We start from the raw sequence: 21,254 nt of genomic DNA, 5'->3' as shown, positions 1-21,254 counted from the left end.
AACAGGCAGATAGGGAGGTATTCCAAATCTGAAGACATTTCAGCACATGGTTCCTAAGATGTTTTTTCCCTTTTCCCACAAAAATCAAAGAAATGGAAACAAGCAAACAAACAAAAAAAAAACCCACCACAAACCCACCCCCAACCGATTCCACCAACACTTTTGTGTGTAAAGGCAGGAATCAAGTGATGCCTCTGATCTTGCCCTGAACGGTTTGGGTTGCTTGATGCTTGCCCTGTTGGACGCCTTATTCAAAACCAGCTTGTCTGTTTCTGAAGTGCACATCCCAGTGGATTACACTCACATTTGTGGACTGACTTGTGTTCAGGCTTTTTGGGCCATTAATTTTCTTAAGAGATACTAGCTATTGCCTCCAGATGTGTTGCTCCTGCTCTTTCTGTGCACTCCCCATGCTTGGGTCTATAAGGAGGGAGCTCAGCAGCCACTAACTCTGGTTTACAGGCACCATGGAGCATTTTGAACCTGAATGAGCAGAAACTTTTAAGAGTAGAATGTCCCTGCTCCCTATCCCCGTGTATGGGCTTGAGTCTGTTTCACCAGTGTGTTCAGAGACTGGGCAACCAGTAAGTAATTTTTATATCCTAATGGCTTCTAAATTGCTGATGATTTAACAGGAAGGGAAAAGGAGCTGGAAATGCTGACAGTGCAGGTATGTATTTCAGGAAAGCGCAGAATAAAAGAGACTTTTCAGTCCTTGAAAAGGATGATAAACACAAAGTAACAGAACACTGAAATTTTGAGGTGTGAACCACATACATAGTTTTCTGATGGCTGGAAAGCTGTAACTGCATTAGTGGCTTTTTGCCACTGAACAGAGATAACCATACTGAACTTAGCGACCTACATCTGATGAGTATCATGAAGCCTAATTAATAATTGTAATGTGCTTACCAGCTGACAGGGGCTGTTGACAAGTGCTAGGTATTGTCATGTTTAATTGACAGGTACCTGACATTATAGACATAAACTGGAAGATGCTCAGATACTACTGAGGTGAGAACTGTGTGAAGCAGATGGACAGATTGCTATCAATAAATATTGTTGAACTGCACTTTTAGGGGACTGTTTATGCCTATAATCTGTATTTTTCTCTTTTGATACTGATTAGAAGGGGTGACCTGTTACTGACTGTGGCTTTAAAGAGCTCCCTTGCCCTACATGTTTCCAAGGGTGGACTTAAGAAGTTGAGTACAAGAAATATATTAATTAAGTCCTGCAACACTGTATGCTCTTCTCTGTTTATCTGTCAACAGATATGAAGGGGCATGTGTGTAGCCTGCAGATCGACAGACCTTGTGGAGATAATTTCATATGCTCAGCGGAGGAAGCAGCCAAGCCACAACAGAAATCAGATCACCTGCAGCTGATGGGACAGCCAGACTAATTTGGAGCTCCATTAGCTCTGTGCTTTGGTATGGTGTGCATTGGAGATATATCCTAATACCAGATCTTGGGCATCTAAGGACTTGCCCTTGAATCCCTCACTGGGAGGGGAAAGAAACAGCAGCTGGCAGAGAGGTAATGAATCCAGGCAGGACTGAGGGCAGAAATGCTCCTGGGACAGCAATGGATAGATTCAGAAATCCTTCGCCTTCATCTCCTTGGACATAGGTTGATACATGTTCACTCTACCGAAATTACATTTGCAGGGCTGTATTCAGGCCTTCCCTCTCTGTGTTGTCATAAGCACCAGAATATCACTGTTCTGGGGCTGAAATAGCTCCTGTGGGCACCTGTAAAGCATTGTCTGCATCTGCCTAGCACCAACATCTACCTATGGTGCTCCTCTCCAGCAGGGATGTGGTGGCAGAGCACTTGATGCATATGTCATGGTGGCTTTTCTCTTCACCTAGAAGCATAGTCACATGAAGCATCTGCTTGGATGGCTCTTACTATGGATTCACCACCTATGTTGGAGGAAGCTCCCGTTTGCCCTGGCATTCTGTTGGAAGCCACTTCTGCACAACCCTGCTGCCCCATGACATTCAAGCGGAGTCGTCCAGGGGGACTGGAGAAGATGCAGTGCCTCTCCGCTCTCTGTGGCCCTAGGTGAGAAGGCCGGCATGCTCTTCCCAGGAGGGCTCGAGGAGGTGTCCCCACATGTCACTGTGTCACTTCTTTCCATGGAGCTCCCCAGTAGCCAGGCAAGTTGTGCAAGGTCAAAAAATAATTCAGCCTGTCTTCTGGTCAGAACTTGAGAGGTTCTTGTACTTTCTTTGGAACTAGAGACTGCTTGTGTTAATATAGTGCAATGGGAGTTTTGCATATGTCTTCGATAGGGTGGGAGCAGGACCCCGTATAGCATGTGGTATTGGAGAAATTTTGTCATAACTGATCAGTAACACAGTATTTGATGCTCTAATTGAAACTCGATGGCTTAGTCTCACTTGGGCCGTTACAGAGATAGACTGGAGATATATATATATATATTTAAAGGATTTATTTTTAATAGATTTCTTTCTCCTTTTGGCTTTATACTGAATTGAAATATTCAGAATAATACTGAAGAAAGAATACTGAGTGACTGCAGTGGCTCTGGGTAGCTGAAACCAGGTGAAGGCTCAGCCTGCAACTTCTCCACTGTCCTGTGCTAGAGGCGGGGCAAAGATTAATGCTACTTTTTATATTTTCCTTCTATATATAGCCCAGGAGATGCATACACCTACTCAAGGCTCAGAATTAGATAAATGGACCATAGTTTCAGGCCTAAGGCAGTTGCTTTCTCAGTCAGGTCTGCTGTGAAAGGCAGGAGCATGGCTGTGGCACTGTGTTACTCCTTTCCTTTGCCTTCAGCAGACATAACCAAGAGACCACAGCTCCTACAGCCTGACTTTCCGAAGAAAAAAAATGTGTGTGTGTGAGAAGGTGGGAAAACACTATGTGTGGCAATTGCTTACCTCTGAAGAAAGGATAAGTATCTTTGGGAAAGAAATGGAGAAATATATTTTCTTTAAATTACTTTCCTTATAAAAAATTTATTTTTTTGTTTTTCATGGGAATTTTCATATAATATTCAATCCAATAATACTTCTTTCAGTGTGCAGAGAGAAAAGATTTGGCTTTTTAAATAGATCACATGGAGAAAATTGGTGGCTTTTTATTTAACAACTTTTTAAACTTACTTTCACTGGTGAGACTTCTAAATTAAATATTTAGAATTTCTCTCATTGTTTAAATATTTCATTTGGAAATTTCATCTGATAATGAATTACATTGACAGAAAAGAACATTTGCTGCAGCATATGTTGTTGTTAAAAGCCAAACCCTGCTTGGATTGAAAAACATTGTCCTTGAAGAAATTGCACCCAGCTCTTCTCGTATTCCATGTGTGCATCCCAATCTCGCACTCGGGCAGAACAGATCACAATGCCGAACAAAGAAATGCAGGAGAAAATTGAACATTTTCCCAATGAGGATAAATTTAACTTATCAGAGGAGGTGCAGTGTCATAGCACTGATAATGTTTCAGGATGATTGCTGTACTTCTGAAAAGTATTTTTGTTCAGTACTTTAATGAAAGTAAGAGTGCGTTGTGCCAGCTGAGCGTGTGCCATCTGATGGTTTACATTTTAATAGACCAAATTCAAATGTGAGTTTGCTGGCATAAGCTTTTAGCAGAAATCTGGGAGAAGGTGGTGATCTAAAAGACACAGTTGGGAAGGCTGCAAACAAATACAAAAACCATCACCAAATGTGCAGATGCATTCTGCATTGCTAAAGTGCTGTTCATAGATGCTCTGTAATATCATAGGTCTGTCTCACACCAAGAGGAAACAAAGATAACTTTGGGCACAGACTGCCACTGCAGGCAGGGTGTCCTTCCCACCTTGGTACACAGAGAGTGGCTGGACCAGGGAATGTGGGAGATGGGAAGCTCTCAACATGGAGCAGTCAGTACGCATATGTAGGATATGGGGGCAACAGCTGCATATTGAAGCATGAGTGAGTTGAATGACAGTTTGGGTACGTACCTGCAGTTTTCTCAAAAAGAGAAAAGGATTTGGACAGGTAAGAATGGAAATCCAAGGAGCTGCAGCTCCCAAGGATCCAGGGCTTATAAGCAGTCCCCAAGAGAGGAGCTCCCTGGAAGCCAACGATTTCCCACTGTGGTTCAAGTGCGTCATGATTTAACCCCAGCCAGCAACCAACCACCACCCAGCTGCTCTCTCCACCCTCGGTGGGATGGGGGAGAGAATTTGAAGGTTAAAAGTCAGAAAACTTGTGCATTGAGATAAAGACAGTTTAATAAGTAAAGCAAAAGCTGTGCACACAAGCAAAGCAAAACAAGGAATTCATTCACTACTTCCCAAGGGCAGGCAGGCTCTCAGCCACCTCCAGGAAAGCAGGGCTCCATCACGTGTAATGGTTACTTAGGAAAACAAAACGCCATCACTCTGAATGTCCCCCTTCCTTTGTCTTCCCCCATCTTTATATGCTGAGTATGATGTCATACGGCATGGAATTTCCCTTTGGTCAATTGGAGTCAGCCGTTCCAGCTGTGTGTCCCCCCAGCTTCTTGTGCACCCCCAGCCTGCTCGCTGGTGGGGTGGGGTGAGAGGCAGAACAGGTGTTGGCTCTGTGTAAGCCCTGCTCAGCAATAGCTAAAACATCCCTGTGTTATCAACTCTGTTTCCAGCACAAATCCAAAACACAGCCCCATGCTAGCTGCTGTGAAGAAAATTAACTCTATCCTGGCCAAAACCAGCACAAGGTAAAAAGGCAAACAACCCAGCACACTTCAATCACCCCAGGATTACTGCTTTTATTTTTTTTTCTTCTTTTTTCTTTCTTTTATGCCTTTTGGTGAGCAGACAACTAACTTTGCTTTGCCTTTGGTGATCACTTGGGCTAAAATATGTTTCAGAAAATTTCTTGTATGTTTGGTCAAATAATATGAATAATACTGAAATGTCAAGAAAGTTATTTCTTTTTCTTGCCTCCACTCATCTGTTTCATCTAGAGCTCATTTCATTCAATTAGTCATGTAGGTATTTCATGGTAAACTTGTAAAGATTTATTGTCCAGCACCCCAACTAATTTAATAGGATATTGATCTGTAAATAACGTACCAGCTGGAACACTTTGTCTTGATCTTGAAGAGTTTGGGCATTATATATGGGCTGGTGTTGCTATTGCTCCACAAGTAGATCTCCTACAGCATTCAGCAGGGGTCCACCATGGGAAAAACTGGTCTGTAAGAATAACGTCTACCCTGACCCATGTTACTAATGGATGCAGCGGTGAAAAGCCAAAAAAAAAAAACCCAAGGAGAATTTGCAATAACAGAGAAAGGTTTAACCCAGAAGCAAACTAGGACGTATGGCTTCCCAATCAGATTGGAGAAGTTGCTAAAGGAGAAGACATTGAAATCCCCCTTTATACCATATTTTGATCCTTCCTCCACTTTTTAAAGGCTTTCTAGTTATATGCACCTGCTTTAGGTACCTTTTTCTAGAGCGCCACTGACAATTATGATGTTTACAAGCAGAAAGCTTTGCCCGCTTTGAACTTTGAAAAGTGCCTTTGGGGGGGTTGCACCCACATATAAAGAGTATGTAGAGTATGAGTATAAGTTTGCTCCCCTAGGCCAGCACTCAAAACAACCCCAGCCGTGCTCTCATAAAAGTACTTAAGACTGGATTCCTGAGCTGGACTATTTCCTAACCATGTTGTGTATATGTAAAAGACAGCAAATGGTTGCTGCCCTTTTATTTTTGCAGGTGATAGGTTCCTGTGTGTGGAAACAGCAGCTCCTTCCTTCCTGCCCCTGGAATGTAGGACTCTGACCAGGGTAGGCAGCGAGCGAAAAATGTCTACAAGCAGCAAACGTTTACAAGATGCCTCCGTCATCCCTCTCATCCCAGAGTTCAGGGCTATTTATAAGATGTGGCTAGTGCAAGATTGCAACTAGCACACACTTCATAGCAGTGGACTCCATGCTCTGCAGTGTTATTGCAGGCTGAAGGGGCTTTCTCTGGAAAACAGCTTGTATGTTTATGTTGTCTCTCCTACTGTCAAAAATGCACTGTGGAGACAGAAGAGGGAAGGGAAGGGCTTAATAAATGCTTGAGCGCTGCCTGGCATCTGAGTGGGTTTAACACATAAGAAAAGGTAAGGTTTGGATACGAGTTGACGCTGCTGCATCTGAGGCCGAAGAGATCTCAGGCACAGCTGCTGAGAGGAGCAGTGACGCCAGCAGTGCTGGGCTGTGCTTCAAAAGATTTGTGGGAGCACTCTGAAAACCTGCCAGCTGCTGGCTTCTGGCACAAAATGTGTATCACGTTACAGCGTTTGCCATGCAAAGGCTAGAACTCTAGGGCTTCTTTTGGCCTGCTTGAGGATATTTATTGTGTTACTGATTTGTCTGTTGTTTTTCCAGAAATCACGCCAAGCTGTGATGATCTGGTTTTGAAGATGTTATTTTGCTCATCCACAAAAATCCATTAGTGCTAAAGCCAGGTAAGCTATTGCAGAGGCAAAAGCATGTTAGAAAACTGGGATGAAAGCCTGGATTTCTTCTATCAAGGATAACAAAGGAAAGTCAAGAAAAAGAGTGGGAAGCCTATCCAGAAGACAGAAAACCAGAAGCAGGAAACACATGCTGTTTTGTATTTGTGTAAGGTCTTGACACCCCAGCACTACCTCTACAGCATACATGTGCTGATTCTGTGCGTCGCAGATTAACTGCTGTGCTGAAGAAACAACACTCTACTTCAGTCTTGTTCTAACTTCACACGGCATATATTCTGAATTCGTGGGTTTGGTTGCCTGAGTCCCCCTTTCATTCCCTCCCCTTAGGTTATTACAAATAACTGCAAGTTTACTGTGATGCCTCAAAAATGCTAGACTGTTTCTACAAGATATACATTATCACCACCTTATACCAAAAGAGTAACATTATTAATTAAATTGAAAACAATCCTTATGTCCTCTGAATGTTTCCTCTGCAAAACTCTTAATAGGGATTCTAGGCAAGCAGGCAAAACTGAAGTTTTCCTCCCATTTCCACCTGTGAAATCCTGCTGCAGACATTGAGGCACCTGGGGTATAACAGAAGACAAGCACTGGCCAGTTTTTTATCTTTAATGAACTATCATGTCACACTCGTGAAAGTCTTATGGTTCAGGATGGGCAGCCCTTCACAGCAAGAATGTTAGGAATGCTAAAAATAAAAGCCTGGGGAGCTTTTAGAAAAGCAAATTAAATGTAATTTAGTGATGCTTCGATTGGGCTGGAGCAGAAATGCCACAAATGATAGGTTTTGTCTGTAGAAGTAAAACTTTTAATCAAATCAGCCTAGGCAACATTTCATTTCAAAGAAGGTCTGGCATCTGTGAATTGTAGGCTAATTGCAGGAGATGCTAGAGAATGCTACTGAAGCAATCACCTGAATGGTATAAACTGGGATTTACATTTTCTTTCAAACACATCAATCATGGAACTTCTTCTAAAACAATGAAGAAATATATTCATCTCAGACCTTCATATTCATGATCACATCTCTTTCTGTGTGAAGAAAAAAGTGACTTTATACAAAATACTTCAGGTTCCTACTCATTGTACAGCAGAGGGGAGATGGGTTTCAGTGAGCGTAAGCTAGGTATTTGAAGTCAGAAGTCAGCTTGCCCGTATGACCCCTTCTAGGGTCTCCCTCTAGGAAGAACCCTAGGAGAGAGGGTCCCGGGCACCAAGTACTAGAGTCTGGGGCCCGAAATATTCTTTAGCCTCCTTAGGGTGAATCTCCTGGTGCAGAATGATCCCCTGACATCTGGCTATGAACTTTATCTAATCTGTTTTTCATGCCGCCAAGTGGATAGTTTTCCAACGCTTCTGTTAGCACAGCATTGTCTGTTATTAATTCTCATGAATATTCAGCAACACAATAGGTCATTTCTTTGTTCGGGTGTCCAGCTTGTCATGAGGTTTCAGCTTTCTTTAAAGGTGTACAGAGACAGATAGCACAGGAAGTTGATGCCTCTGATGCTCTTTAGCCACTGGGTATCTTCAGAAATCCTATTTTTGAACTGTGTGTCCCTCTTCTAAGTTAGGCAAATTTTCTGCATTAACACTTCACAAAACAAACAGAAGTTAAAAGCAGGGAAATTAAAATTTCTGCACTGCATGTTAATCCAAGGAGAACATCATCACATTGTCATGGATTTTATATGTGGGATTTAAAGCGTGGGGAGCAACAGAAGCAAATGTGTAAAGTTATTTGGGATATTAGGCAAAAAGATTTTCTGTGATGCTGTTACATTACTAGCCAGGGATAACTATTTTTTGCACTCCTGTCATTGTCCCTTTTGCCACCTAGATGATGGTCCCTTGTTAGTGGTAAGTGATGAAGAGAGAAGGTACAGGAGCAAAAGCTACCTCAATTGAAAAGAAGTGGCTCTTCAGTGAAGATGATTGTGAACGTATGTGACTCTGCTTGCACTAGATATGTTGAACTTGCTTTTCAAGTTCTGCTGCATTAGTTAAAAGATCTTGGAGAGAAATAAATGCCAGGTTATAGTGTACCTGGGGCAAGCCATAGAGCAGTGCACATCCACTGACACAGTAATAACAGCCTTCCAAGAAAGAAAATGCTGAACAACTTGTCTGACATCAACACTCCTCTGTTTTTCCATAAGAGCTTCAATAATCAGGATTCTTATAATGTGCCAGTGATGCGGGGTGAGATTTTTGGAGGTGTTGAGCTGCCACTTCTTCCCCCTCTCCCCACCTCCCCCTTAGCATCAGTGATTGCTGTTAACACTTCACAGCTCTGGAATTAAAAAAATGCTATATGCTCAGGAAGGTGAAGGACATTATGCTTAAAACATATTTTCCTGGTGTATTTTATTCCAAAACACCTCTAGTGGCTGAAAATGGGTTATGACGGGGACTTGGGGGCTGTTCTGCCCTGGTGGGGAGCAGTGGGTTCCCAGAGAAACTGTGAGAAATGGTGCTAAGTGGCAGCTGAGCTAATCACAGGGTTATCTCCTTACTTCACCTCTTCCCCAATTGGCGAGCAGCATTCAGAAGAATAGCGATGTAAGGAGGGTGAGAAGTCCCTTCTAGCTTTCACACAAGGGGATTCATTGGAGAAAGTTGTTATCAACGTGTCAAAGAGACAGGGAAGCAAAATGTCCTGACTGAGGAGTCCTGTTTGAAGCTAACAGACAGACCAGCCAAGCCCAGTCCTGCAATGTTACATGTTTCCCGCTCAGGCAGCGCTGTTGTTGCTTTAGGTCCACATTATTCACCAAGAATACAGAACAACGGGTGCCTGCAGCTGACTTACTCACCTGCTCTGGAGAGGAGAAAGGGGAAGAGGGCAGAGCTGGGAACACTGAGCAGGAAAATACACTGGGCATACAGAAAAGCTTGACACTGACTTTAAGGATATTAATTCCTTAACTTGGAAAGGAAAGGAAAGGAGAGGAGAGGAGAGGAGAGGAGAGGAGAGGAGAGGAGAGGAGAGGAGAGGAGAGGAGAGGAGAGGAGAGGAGAGGAGAGGAGAGGAGAGGAGAGGAGAGGAGAGGAGAGGAGAGGAGAGGAGAGGAGAGGAGAGGAGGAAGGAGAGGAGAGGAGAGGAGAGGAAAGGAAAGGAAAGGAAAGGAAAGGAAAGGAAAGGAAAAGGAAAGGAAAGGAAAGGAAGGAAAGGAAAGGAAAGGAAAGGAAAGGAAAGGAAAGGAAAGGAAAGGAAAGAAAGGAAAGGAAAGGAAAGGAAAGGAAAGGAAAGGAAAGGAAAGGAAAGGAAAGGAAAGGAAAGAAAGAAAGGAAAGGAAAGGAAAGGAAAAAGGAAAGGAGAGGAAAGTAAAGTTAAATTTTGTATGTGCATATCTGTTTTACAACAAAATAACAGGATCCTGTGGCCAACAGTCAAATATGATTAGCTAGTCACACTAGTGTGTTTGAATACAGAGAATGAATAATGAGATTCTTGACTTGCCCCTTCCTGTGTTTTAACTGTAAAACAGCAGATGCAATCCATAACGCTAAATAAGATTTCCCCCACATTTCCTTTTGAAAATGGTTTTAAGCAAGATAAGGTACTAAAATGTAATCCTTCTAAGAATGTACAAATACTGAATCCTTGACACAGACACACTCTTACCATGAATTTATATGGGAGCTTTAATGGTTTTGTAAATTAATCAATAACATGCCTAAATTATATTTGCTCAGCTAATTATTTTCCCATGTCCTGTAAATTAGAACTTCAGTAGTCTCTAAGAAAAATCAGTCCTGCTGCTTGTATCACATGCTTCTTTACTTACTGATAGTTATTAAAGTGCTTGTTTATTTGTTTTGCTGTAGGCTGGTAGCTTTTTCTTTGCTGTTTGAGTGGCAACCATGGGACTGTAAAGTCATGCAATGATATATATATTATTATACATTTAATAAGCCAATTCTATTTTAGCAGAGAAATACTGTGAATTTATAGCCTTGCTTCAAAATCCTCCTTGTCTCACCCTTGGAAGATCAGGATTTAACCACCCTCTTCCTCCAAGAAATCTTTGGGACAGTTTTGGTGACTGAAATGGACTTTGACTGGCTTCCTAGCTTCAAGACTTTGAAGGGCACAGCTTCAAGCATGGGATGGGATTAGGTGACATCCAGAGGCTCCTTCTAATTTGAATTATTCCCTCATTCTATGAATCTGGTCATCCAAGAAGATTTCCCTACTTGGTTTTCCAAAAGTCCTGTACCCAGACCCCCGTCACTTATGGGTCTGTATGACAGGACTAGTTCTCAGCACGCGAAGCAGCAAATTGTGATTTCAGTTACACAGATCCAGACTCTTTCATGCTTTAGCAGTCTATACAGTTCCTACATAAATACAGTAAGGATTAGTGTGGCCTCTACAAATTAATGAAATTAAGCAATGTATACATTCTGCACAACAGAACCAAGTCACCCTTTACTGCTGGCCAGAAAATGACACCAGAGCTTGCAGCAGGAGGAGAGCTTTCCCCCCCCAGAGCCCTTGCACCAGCAGTGCACCTCACCTTTGGGAGGAGGGCGCTGCCCACTCCCCTGTGCCCGCAGGCCAGCAGAGGCAAAGAGCACAGCAGGGCACCGGGGCATGGGGTCTCAGGGTGTGAAGCCCAGGGGCGGGCAAAAAAATGACATGGGCGTTCAGCTCACACGGCAGTCATGGTCCCTAACTCAGGAGGCCGTAGGGCCCCTCCCTCGCCTTGCTCACAGGCATGGCGAAAGGGGCTCAGACTGCCATGGGAGGCTGACTGATTGCAAGCAGAAGCCAAAATTGCAAATACATGTGTGTGGCAGGAGAAACACAGAACAGGCAGCGTAGTTGCAGTGGGATTAGCTACCTCTGAGTGCCATAGCAGTAAGAGCAAACCCCAGAAACCAGATTCCTGCTTGGCTTCTCATCCCTTGAAATGTTTTTGGAGCTGCCATCAGGCTAACTGCACTTTTCAAGGCAAGGTGCCTAGTGCCTTTGGATTAGGAAAGTTATGCAGACAGCAGGTTTGATTCAGAGAGATAAACAAAACCAAAAAGGCATAGTGGAAAGTTGCCTGGCCACAAATCAGGGCTCAGGGAACTGGAAACAAAAGGAGATGTTACCTGCCTTCATCCTTTCAGCATATCTTTATAAACAACAGGCTGCACAGAGGTTGGAAAAGCAGGTGGATATGAAAACCGTGCTGAATATGGAAAGATTTGTAGAGTGCTTCTTACTTTCCCTTGCCTGGTAACCATAGTTTTAAGCACACACACAGAAACACACTTAGGGAGCATAAAAATATTACATGTAAGTGCGACTTTTATCTTTTCTCTATCTTTGATATGCCAACAAGCTGGCATATGTAGCACCACACTGCTCTACTTCTTTTGCATTTACTTTCTGTTTTTGAAGATATATATGGCAAGAAAAGAAATAGAGGCAAGAAAGTTCACATGAATAGCAGGAGACTAGTATTTCAATATCTAGCTAGTTATATCCTAAACTGATCTTTTACAGTGTAACAAATTAGGTCTTGTCTTAACATATGGAGTACTCCTTTATAACCAAAAGTCCTAGTTTATGCCTAATTTTTCATTTTCTATGTTAAGGCACATGCAGAGATCAGGATGAATACTTCATGCATGCATTTGTAGCTATATGAATTTGTAAAAAGAATCCACTGTTACATGCCTGGGTTGCTTTCTAGATTTTTGACTGTGATTTCCATCGGTCTGGCTTTCCCAAATGTCTTCACCTGACATTTTCTGGGCTTGTCTGCTGATCACGTCACAAAAGAACTCTTGAATGAATAATTCACCTGCTGTCCATAATTATAATGTTTATTTTCTTTTGTAATTAAAATGATGTTTTTCGGAAGTATTTGTTTGTACATGGATAGCTCTAATAGGTCTTTACTTGGAGCAATGCTTTCCATCGCACTAGATTCCATCACAGGGTAATTGCTGGGTTCATTTTTGCACAGGAAAGCAATTTGCTGCATAGCTTAAATCACCATTTTGTAGACCTGATTGTGCAACCATTTAAGCATGTAGACATCTCCAGAAGCCTGCCTATCCACATAACACTTGGTAGAGCAAGCGAAATGTATAAAGCTAAATACGTATGCAGGTATTAGCAGGACTGAGGTCTCTTATTGTTCCTTCTACCTCTTAAATGGTCTTTTGCAGCTTTGATTATCCTCTCAGGAATTTTTCAGGTTCAGAGTTACTTTACCCTTTTGATTTGCCTTGTTCCTTGATCCTGTCACTGCAGTACCCCCCTTCAAGCTTCAGAACAAAAGTACTTTTGGGAGCAGAGGCCCCGTGGCAGGGAGCAGGGCTCTGCTTTCCTCCTGGCAATTTGCCACCAAGCCAAGCTGAGGCAGAATATTCTTGCTGGTTCAGTGCAACGTCTTTAGTAACTGCACCAGTGCACAACTAAGTCTCCCTACCGAGACCAGTCCATTTCCTTAGCACAGGCAAGCCTGTAGACAATAGCTACAGTTAAGGGTAGGGCTTTCTTTCTTTCTTTCTTTCTTTCTTTCTTTCTTTCTTTCTTCTTTCTTTCTTTCTTTCTTTCTTTCTTTCTTTCTTTCTTCTTTCTTTCTTTCTTTCTTTCTTTCTTTCTTTCTTTCTTTCTTTCTTTCTTTCTTTCTTTCTTTCTTTCTTTCTTTCTTTCTTTCTTTCTTTCTTTTCTTTCTTTCTTTCTTTCTTTCTTTCTTTCTTTCTTTCTTTCTTTCTTTCTTTCTTTCTTTCTTTCTTTCTTTCTTTCTTTTCTTTCTTTCTTTCTTTCTTTCTTTCTTTCTTTCTTTCTTTCTTTCTTTCTTTCTTTCTTTCTTTCTTTCTTTCTTTCTTTCTTTCTTTCTTTCTTTCTTTCTTTCTTTCTTTCTTTCTTTCTTTCTTTCTTTCTTTCTTTCTTTCTTTCTTTCTTTCTTTCTTCTTTCTTTCTTTCTTTCTTTCTTTCTTCTTTCCTTCTTTCTTCTTTCTTTCTTTCTTTCTTTCTTTCTTTCCTTCTTTCCTTCTTTCCTTCCTTCTTTCCTTCTTTCCTTCTTTCTTTCTTTCCTTCTTTCCTTCTTTCCTTCTTTCCTTCTTTCCTTCTTTCCTTCCTTTCCCTTCTTTCCTTCCTTTCTTTCAACAACTTCAACGCAAAGCATTTTCCTCAGAAGGTACATTTCTCCTAAGTGGCTCTTCCTGGTTTACACACGCCCCTCTCCTTTCTCTTGCTTTGGAAAGTTGTTCCACTTGATTGCTCAGTTTGCCTCTTTGAGTCAGTGGTGGCGGGGGAATTATAAAGGTGATGAAGGTGCAGCCAAGTCCCATTTAGCGCGTGCCAGATTTAAGCTGATTTAAAGCTGTGCAGACTGACTCTGAAACTTTCTTTGCACAAAAGAAGAGTTTTGGAAAAATTTGCTCAGTTTTTTTCCAGCAGTGTGTGCCTGGCTCAGGAAACCTGCTGAGGTGTGCTCACCTTGCAAAGGCAACATGGTCAGTGGTGCTTTGCAGATTGCCGGGCTGCTCGTTGGTGGCATTGGCATGATTGGGACATTCGCTGTCACAGGAATGCCTCAGTGGAGGGTGTCTGCCTCATCGAGAACAACATCATCGTGTTTGAGACCATTTGGGAAGGCCTGTGGATGCACTGCATCAGGCAAGCCAACATCAGGATGCAGTGCAAGGTCTACGACTCCGTGCTGGCCCTCTCGCTGGACCTGCAGGCATCCAGAGGGCTGATGTGTGCTGGGTCAGTGCTCTCTTTCCTCGCTTTCATGGTTGCCGTTATTGGGATGAAGTGCACGCAGTGTGTGCAGAGCAGCTGGCAAGCCAAGGGCTATATTATTCTGACAGCTGGGCTCCTCTTCATCCTCTCGGGTGCCGTTGAGCTCATTCCAGTCTGCTGGGTTGCCAACACTATCATCAGTTGACTTCTACAACCCCATGGTCAACGTTGCACAGAAAAGGGAGCTTGGGGATGCCCTCTACCTGGGCTGGGTAGCTGCCTTCTGCCTCATTGCTGCTGGAGCCATATTCTGTTGCTTTTGCTGCTGTTGTGAGAAAACCAGAAACCACGGATACTCCGCACCAACTCACTGTCCTACTTACAGCCAGCATCTGCACAAGACGACCGAAAGCTCATACTCCAAAAGTCAGTATGTCTAGATGCCTTCTGCCTTCCCCTATTTTTGAAGCATTCAATCTGTCTGGATGGATTTCAGCCTCTGCACAGCAGGGCAGCTAGATAGCTGCCTTTGCTTTCTGTCCTATAACTGCTGCTGTTGGGGCTGCGTTTTGGAGCTGCGGTTACCCCCAGTGGGCTCTGCTGTGGCTAATGCTGCAGCACGGACAATTCTAATGCATGGAAAGGTGAATATTTAATATTATTTCAATAGTAACTTGGAATAGCTTTTGGGTTGTGTGGCTTTGCTTTACATTGCATTTATGTATAAAACAGTTATAAAGGGCTTAAAGCTCCACCGTGATATGAAATTCTGGCCTATTGAAAAGAAGAGGGGAGTTAAGCAGCTGGTTTGTTTTGGGTTTCGTTCTTTCTCTTTCCTGCCTGGGGAACAGGGGATGCCAGTGAAAAAGGACAAGACAGTAATGGTTTAAAAGAAAAGCATTCACTAAGGGATTGATTTACTGTAGGTTTAATGGAAGGTTGCATAAAGAATTTATTCAGCAGAGGAAGGTAAGCTGAAATATATGAAAAATATCCCTTATTTCAGAGAATAAACATAGCTCTATGTTCATCCTAAATATAATCTTTTTGATGAAAGTTAATATTTCTTTTGTAATCCTTGTAGGTCAAACTCATTCACATCCTTCTTTTTAGAAGCAGCAGTATTCCCTTGCAAAATCCTTGTGGCTCACAGCATTTTGCAGTATTGCACAGATCACAAACACTGCGTTGGTTACTTGCTGCAGGACTTTGTGATATGTGTATTTTTAAATGAGGGTCTTTTGTACAATCAGGCCGATATTTTTGCTGAGACCCGCTCACCCCAGCATAGTTTACAGGCATAAAGAACATAAACAGTGATAGTGTTTTCTCACAGTTCACACCAAAACAAGATAAACAATATGTTAATAATAAGATCATGCACCCGTGATAAGCAACAATGTAAAGAAACCAAGTCTACTGAACTGAAAATAAATAGTTCCATAGAAATTAATTTAATAAATGACCCAAATTAATCAATAGTAGTAATATTTTAATAGAATTTTGTAACCAATGAATAAGGTGTAACTCCAGGCCCACAGAAATCAATGGAATTTTGCCTTTGACTGAACTGGGAATACAATTCAATTTGTGGTGTTTACTGGAGAACAACATTCTTCATTGACTGTATTAAATATTTTATAGAAAGTTTATTATATGATCTGTAGTTCTCTAGTAAATTCCTTGGACTATTACTACTTGAAAGTTCGGAAGCAAATTTTTCACTTCATAAGATGCAACCCAGAAGAAGCTAGAAGAAATCAAAATCTGCTTTAGAGCTCTCACCTCAGTGTTTGTAAGATACAGTAAGATGTGCTTGATTATGTGATTTTATTTTTCCTCCTTATTTTAAGCAAATTATTTCTACGTATGATTATGTGTAATGTGCAACGTGTGGCTGTATTTCCTTTGTATTCCTTCATTAATGCTTACACACCAGGCTAGTCTCTTTTTTGGGGGAAAGAGAGTGGAGGAGAAAACCTGTTGTTAGCAGCACTTTGTGAATATCCTACACAGAACTCATAGCTAGAACAACAGGGTTTATAACAGTGCCTATAATAAAGCCACCTGCCTGGTTCATCCCTCTAAAATGTAGGTACAAGATCTTACTCAGAAAACTACATATATATGTACCAGTGCACTGCAGTTATCGCTGCTGTCAGAACATGGAGTGACTCATACAGTATTCATCTTCAGGTCTGAGGCAAGCCTCAGTGAAAAGTGAGATAAGCATGAGGTCTCTGTAAAAGCCCTGTGTACATCGACCACTACTGCTACATCGGATAGTATTAGCTGTTCCTGGTAAAGCACACACTGATCTGGTTGTACAAACAAAAGAAGATACAAGAAGATTATAAGAAGGCTTCTAGAAGTATCCACAGGACTAAGAGGAACACAAGTCCAGTGGACTGTGAGTGGGACCCTGAAGTCTTTGAAAATCTCCCTTATAGATCCTATATGTGCTGCAAACAGTTCACCTTATTATAACATATGGAGGAGGTTCCCCCTTAAACACCTCCCATGCACAGCCAGACATTTCCTTTAAATTGTATCTCACCCATATACCATATCTTCAAGAGAACTGAAATGAAAACTTCCATTTTAAAAAGAGCTGGCCTCCCCCAGTTTTGTGCATTAAATAAACCCTGAGTACTCTGAGCAGAGGGTCCCATCTAAAGGTGTATGTCCAAGCACAACACAACTGCCTGAAGTAATAAACTTTCAAATATTGTATCCTGTAATTTAGAACTCATTTTCGTGCTTACAAACAAGAGAAACTATTTGGGAAATAAGCAGTACTGCCTCCATAAATGAGGCCGAGGGTGTTTGCCTCTGCCTTGCACTTTGGGCACTTGTATGCATTCCTGTGGTGTAAAATGGTTGTGGAGCCTTTCCAGGTCCACCTAGTGCCCTCTGTGCCATGTAAATGAATGCACAACTTGCAGGTCAGAGGAGAGTAATGCTCATTTAACTCAGATGAGTGAAAGTTCAAGATTTCAATCACCATTCCGTGATTGAGCAACTGGGCTTTCATTTATAATGAGCCTCTTCTGAAATTCTCCCACTGCTGCTGCAACTGTTGTGGAGGTGTAGGGGGTAGAGCTGCCACCTGCATTACTAGGCACCGCTCTTATCAGAGCTAGGCAGCAAGGTGCTAAACACATGGGTGGCAGCAGGGCCACAGTTTCAGGAGCTGTTTTGTGCAGGCAAGGCAGAGCCATAACAGTGCCTGAGTGTATGTGAGCTCCTGTTTTGCAATTTTATATGAGAATGACTCATCTGATACATGAAGTTACCACACATCTGCAAATCCAGTAAGGTCAGCTGCACATAATGGATTTGTCTGTCTCTTTAAGGTGCAGTCCTGCATAGGTGTTATACTCCCCCATGTTTTTGAATGTACATGGTGCCTATATGTGAGAGAGTTTTTTCTGTGGGCTGCTTGCTTTCTATTCAAACTCTCAAACATGATTAGTAAAGAATAATAGAAAAATGGAGCAGGGAGAGATTAGGAGAGGCCATATCTTGGGCCTCACAGCCAAGAGACCCATTACTGAAATGTAAGAATGGCCTTACTGTGTCAGCCTGGAGATGTATAGAGATATGCTGCTGCCACTGTCAGAGGTAGGTGCCTACAGAGCAGCAGGAGACCAGGGCCAGAAGGCAGTTGTGCTTAGAGTTACGGTCCCCACTTCCATCCTCCTGCAGTCAGGGTGTCTTTGTGCTTAACAAAACAGCAGGCTTGCCTGGGATTTAAGCCCTCCACCAAGGGTCATACTCTGACGCCACACAGCAGATATAGTAGGCTTTCTGAGCATGAGGCACGATGCACAGGTCTCCCTACCTGCTGAGCTGGAAGAAGGGCAGCGCTGCATGCGGTCCTGACTCAGGCATGTCCACTACCCCAGTCTTGCCTTGTAGAGCAGGGTTGAGCCCCTGAACTGAGCCCCTCAACCAACACCCACCTCCATTCTGCATTTTGGATGTTTCTAGCCCTCAGACTTTGCCTGTGACTCTACCATGGATCAACCCCTAGGCAGAAAAGCAAGCTGACCCCTTGCTAACCTTGCTGCCTCCCCATTCATCCCACTGGCCCATGGGGCTGGTGGGCCACAATACCTTCCTGCAGAGTCTCAGCAAGCAACCAACACCTAAGGGATATAGGCCATTGGTAGTCCTGGATATGGGTTGCTTGAGAAATAGAGAAGGCTGATGCCAACTAGCTTACCTGGGTACCATCAAGAGTCCCATGAGCACCATCAGTTCCTTTCACTAGTGGGAGGTGGTCCATGTAGGGCCAAAGTGCACAAATAGGAGGAGAAGACAGTGTGAATGGAGTTCAACGTTTAAAGGTGGTATTAACTACTCCATTGCTCTTCTCAATGGTTAAATATGCCAAAATTATTTCTGAGAGATGTTTGTGCAATAAAAACTTCCTGAGTTGGCTACTCTGCAGTGTCCTTAGCAATCTATCCCAGTACTTAATTATAATTTTCATTAAGAAAGGTTTTCATGAAGCTTAAACTAAATCTCTCCACTGCAGGCTAAGTGCTCCATTATTTCTTGTTCCATCAGCAGCAGGCATAGAAAAGAGACTACTGCTTTCCTTTAAAGTATCAGTTTTCTCCATATTTCAGGACCGTCACACCTGACCTCTTGAACCTCTCTTGCTTAGCTTAATCATCTCTAATTCTGTCCTCACTGGCACGCTCATTAAGTTTCTCCCCATACTTGTTTTTGGCTGCTCCACCTCTTTCTTTAAGCTTGATGCCCAAAAGTGGACAAAGAATCCCAGAGGAAGCCTCACGACTGCTGAGCTCACTGAATATACTTATTGCAGGTTATCATAGTATGGGGTAAATGATTCACAAAACCAAGCAACTACCTTCCTTGAATATGCTAAATGCATTGTACTTCTATTAGTCCAGGCCTCAGGCTCACCAGCTTTCCTGCACTGTGGGACTTAACCGTTGACAGTACATTGACCAGCTGGGTGTCTAATGCAAACTTCCTTGCTGCAGTTCCCCCTTGATTGCTAGATCCCTGAGGGTAATGAGATGAGACCCCAGAGAAATCCTTGGCTCCAACGGTAGCAGAAACCGATGTCTGGAAATAGGAACGTGATAGTTCTCCTGCCAATATATCCTTCTGTTGTTTTACTCACTTATAGATTCTGCATCCACATTACATTATTTTTACCCTTCTCCATCCCTTCAGTGTCTCTGTTAATTTCCCACTGCTATGTCAGATGCTGTAATAAGGTCCAAATGGATTAGGTTTTTCTCAACTTTTATTTTCTAGAAAATGTTACCAAACAAAAACTGAATCTATTTTTGCTAAGTCCATGCTGCATTTTATTTAACTTTCCATTTACTTATAGGTATTTATTATTCTTTTTTTTTAATGGATTTTAAATCATTTTATACTATTAGGTTCTGACTAACAGGTTTCTAGCTGTGCACAGGGTTTTCCATCTCTGCACTCATTCCCTTAGTTTCGCTGTTCTCCAGGCACACAGTATTACTGCCCATTTGACACATATCCTAACAGTCCTTGCTTCCAGATTTGGAACTGCTTGTGCTGAATTTCCTTCAGCGGAAATTACTCTCTTTCTTCAGTTTGTGCTCATAAAGATTTGGGGGTTTTAATCTACCTTGGATACAGTATTGTAATTCTGCCGTGCTGTCCTTCTATATCCTTGTTGTTACTTAAACTCAAAGAAGAGGAGGGCTAGCTACCTTTCTTAGACTCGTACTCACAGCCAAGCATGCCTCTTCCCTTTCTGATCTGTATTATATGTATGCCTGTAATACCTTATTTATTCTAGTTTTTGAAAAGCTTAATTTGCATTGGCTTTTATTGAGTCTCATTTTCCCCTCACATTTTCTGACCTCTTAGATATATTTTCTTTGCTGGTAGGTTACCTTTTCTGTTCTTCTACCACATACCTACTCTGTGGAGTCATTCACCCGGCTAAGTATCAGCCTTACTCCTACAAGTCTCTCCTTTCCTTCCCCATGGGACTCACGTTCCAGACACTTCCTAAGGAATTTTTAAGCCTTGTCCACATTCATGTCCCTCAGCTGTTCAGTCCAACTAATAAAGCATAACGTGATCAGGATCAGAGGAGTTGTTCTCCCTCAGTGCTCCAGGCACTTTCACCTCATTGGCAATGATCTTCTGCAGAGATACAGATCCTCTCATCTAAATGATCCTTCACATACCATTTTCTGCCTCACAATGTGAGCCCTGTTCCATTCCAACACAAAAGCATCAGATTTGCAGAGGGCTTTCCCTCCTCCATTTCGTACTTCTTTTTAAATCAGTCTGCACATATCAGGCTGTTTTCTATTTTTTTTTTTCCTTTCCCTTCCCTAACTTCCAGCCCCTTAACTCCCAACACGTGGTCGGTAGAAGTAGTTATTAGATGTTCCTCCTTCTTCTGAAGTGTTGCACTTGGTGCTAAACTACACATTTCAGATCTGGAATGAATGCAGCTGCTGTTTGATCATGGACAAAGAAGTTCATATTTTGACTGACTACCTAGTACGCTGCAATTAGGAGCAGCGCTGGATTGTCCCTGGGGGGAAGCAGTGTGCCCACACTGGTGAATCATTTGTGCCTTTGCAGGCTGTGGGCTGTCACTGTGCAGAGATGCATCAGCCCCAGGAAGATGCATCAACGTGCAAAGTTACAGTGGTGCATCCTTGGATCTGCTACGATTCATGACACTGGAGAGGGTGTTCTGAGAGCAAGTGACAAAAATTAATTGGTTCCTGCGAAGTACTCCTGCCTTGGTCTCTGTGACAACACAAATCCAAGGTGATTTATGACTTCCAGGAAGAGGTTCTTTTGTGCCAGTGCAGGAACAGCTGGTTGGCTGGGCTGAACTTCCCTTCTCCTCTGCATCCTCTCGTGTCCCTCTCTGTTTGAAGGGGAACCAAGGTAAGTCGGTAGATGAACTCTGCCACCTATGCAGGCCCAACAGTCAGGGGCTGTACAGCTCCTTCCTAGGGGACACCCAGCTTGCCAGCCACGGAAAATCAGCCATGGTGTC

At 42.6% G+C, this 21,254-nt stretch overlaps 1 protein-coding gene across 1 annotated transcript; it reads left to right on the top strand.

Annotated features, from left to right (window-relative positions):
- Positions 1-13,710: 13,710 nt before the first annotated feature.
- LOC104041084 (claudin-8-like) lies at positions 13,711-14,660 on the top strand. The gene is given in 3 exon segments (XM_009500301.2): positions 13,711-14,062; positions 14,065-14,399; positions 14,401-14,660. Coding segments are annotated over 3 exon segments (672 nt in total). The 5' UTR covers positions 13,711-13,962; the 3' UTR covers positions 14,638-14,660.
- The last annotated feature ends 6,594 nt before the right edge of the window (positions 14,661-21,254 follow it).

The sequence above is a fragment of the Phalacrocorax carbo genome, chromosome 1 (assembly GCF_963921805.1).
Source record: "Phalacrocorax carbo chromosome 1, bPhaCar2.1, whole genome shotgun sequence".
Lineage (NCBI taxonomy): Eukaryota > Metazoa > Chordata > Aves > Suliformes > Phalacrocoracidae > Phalacrocorax > Phalacrocorax carbo.
Note: the sequence above shows the minus strand (reverse complement) of the source record. Positions and strands in the feature narration are given on the sequence as shown.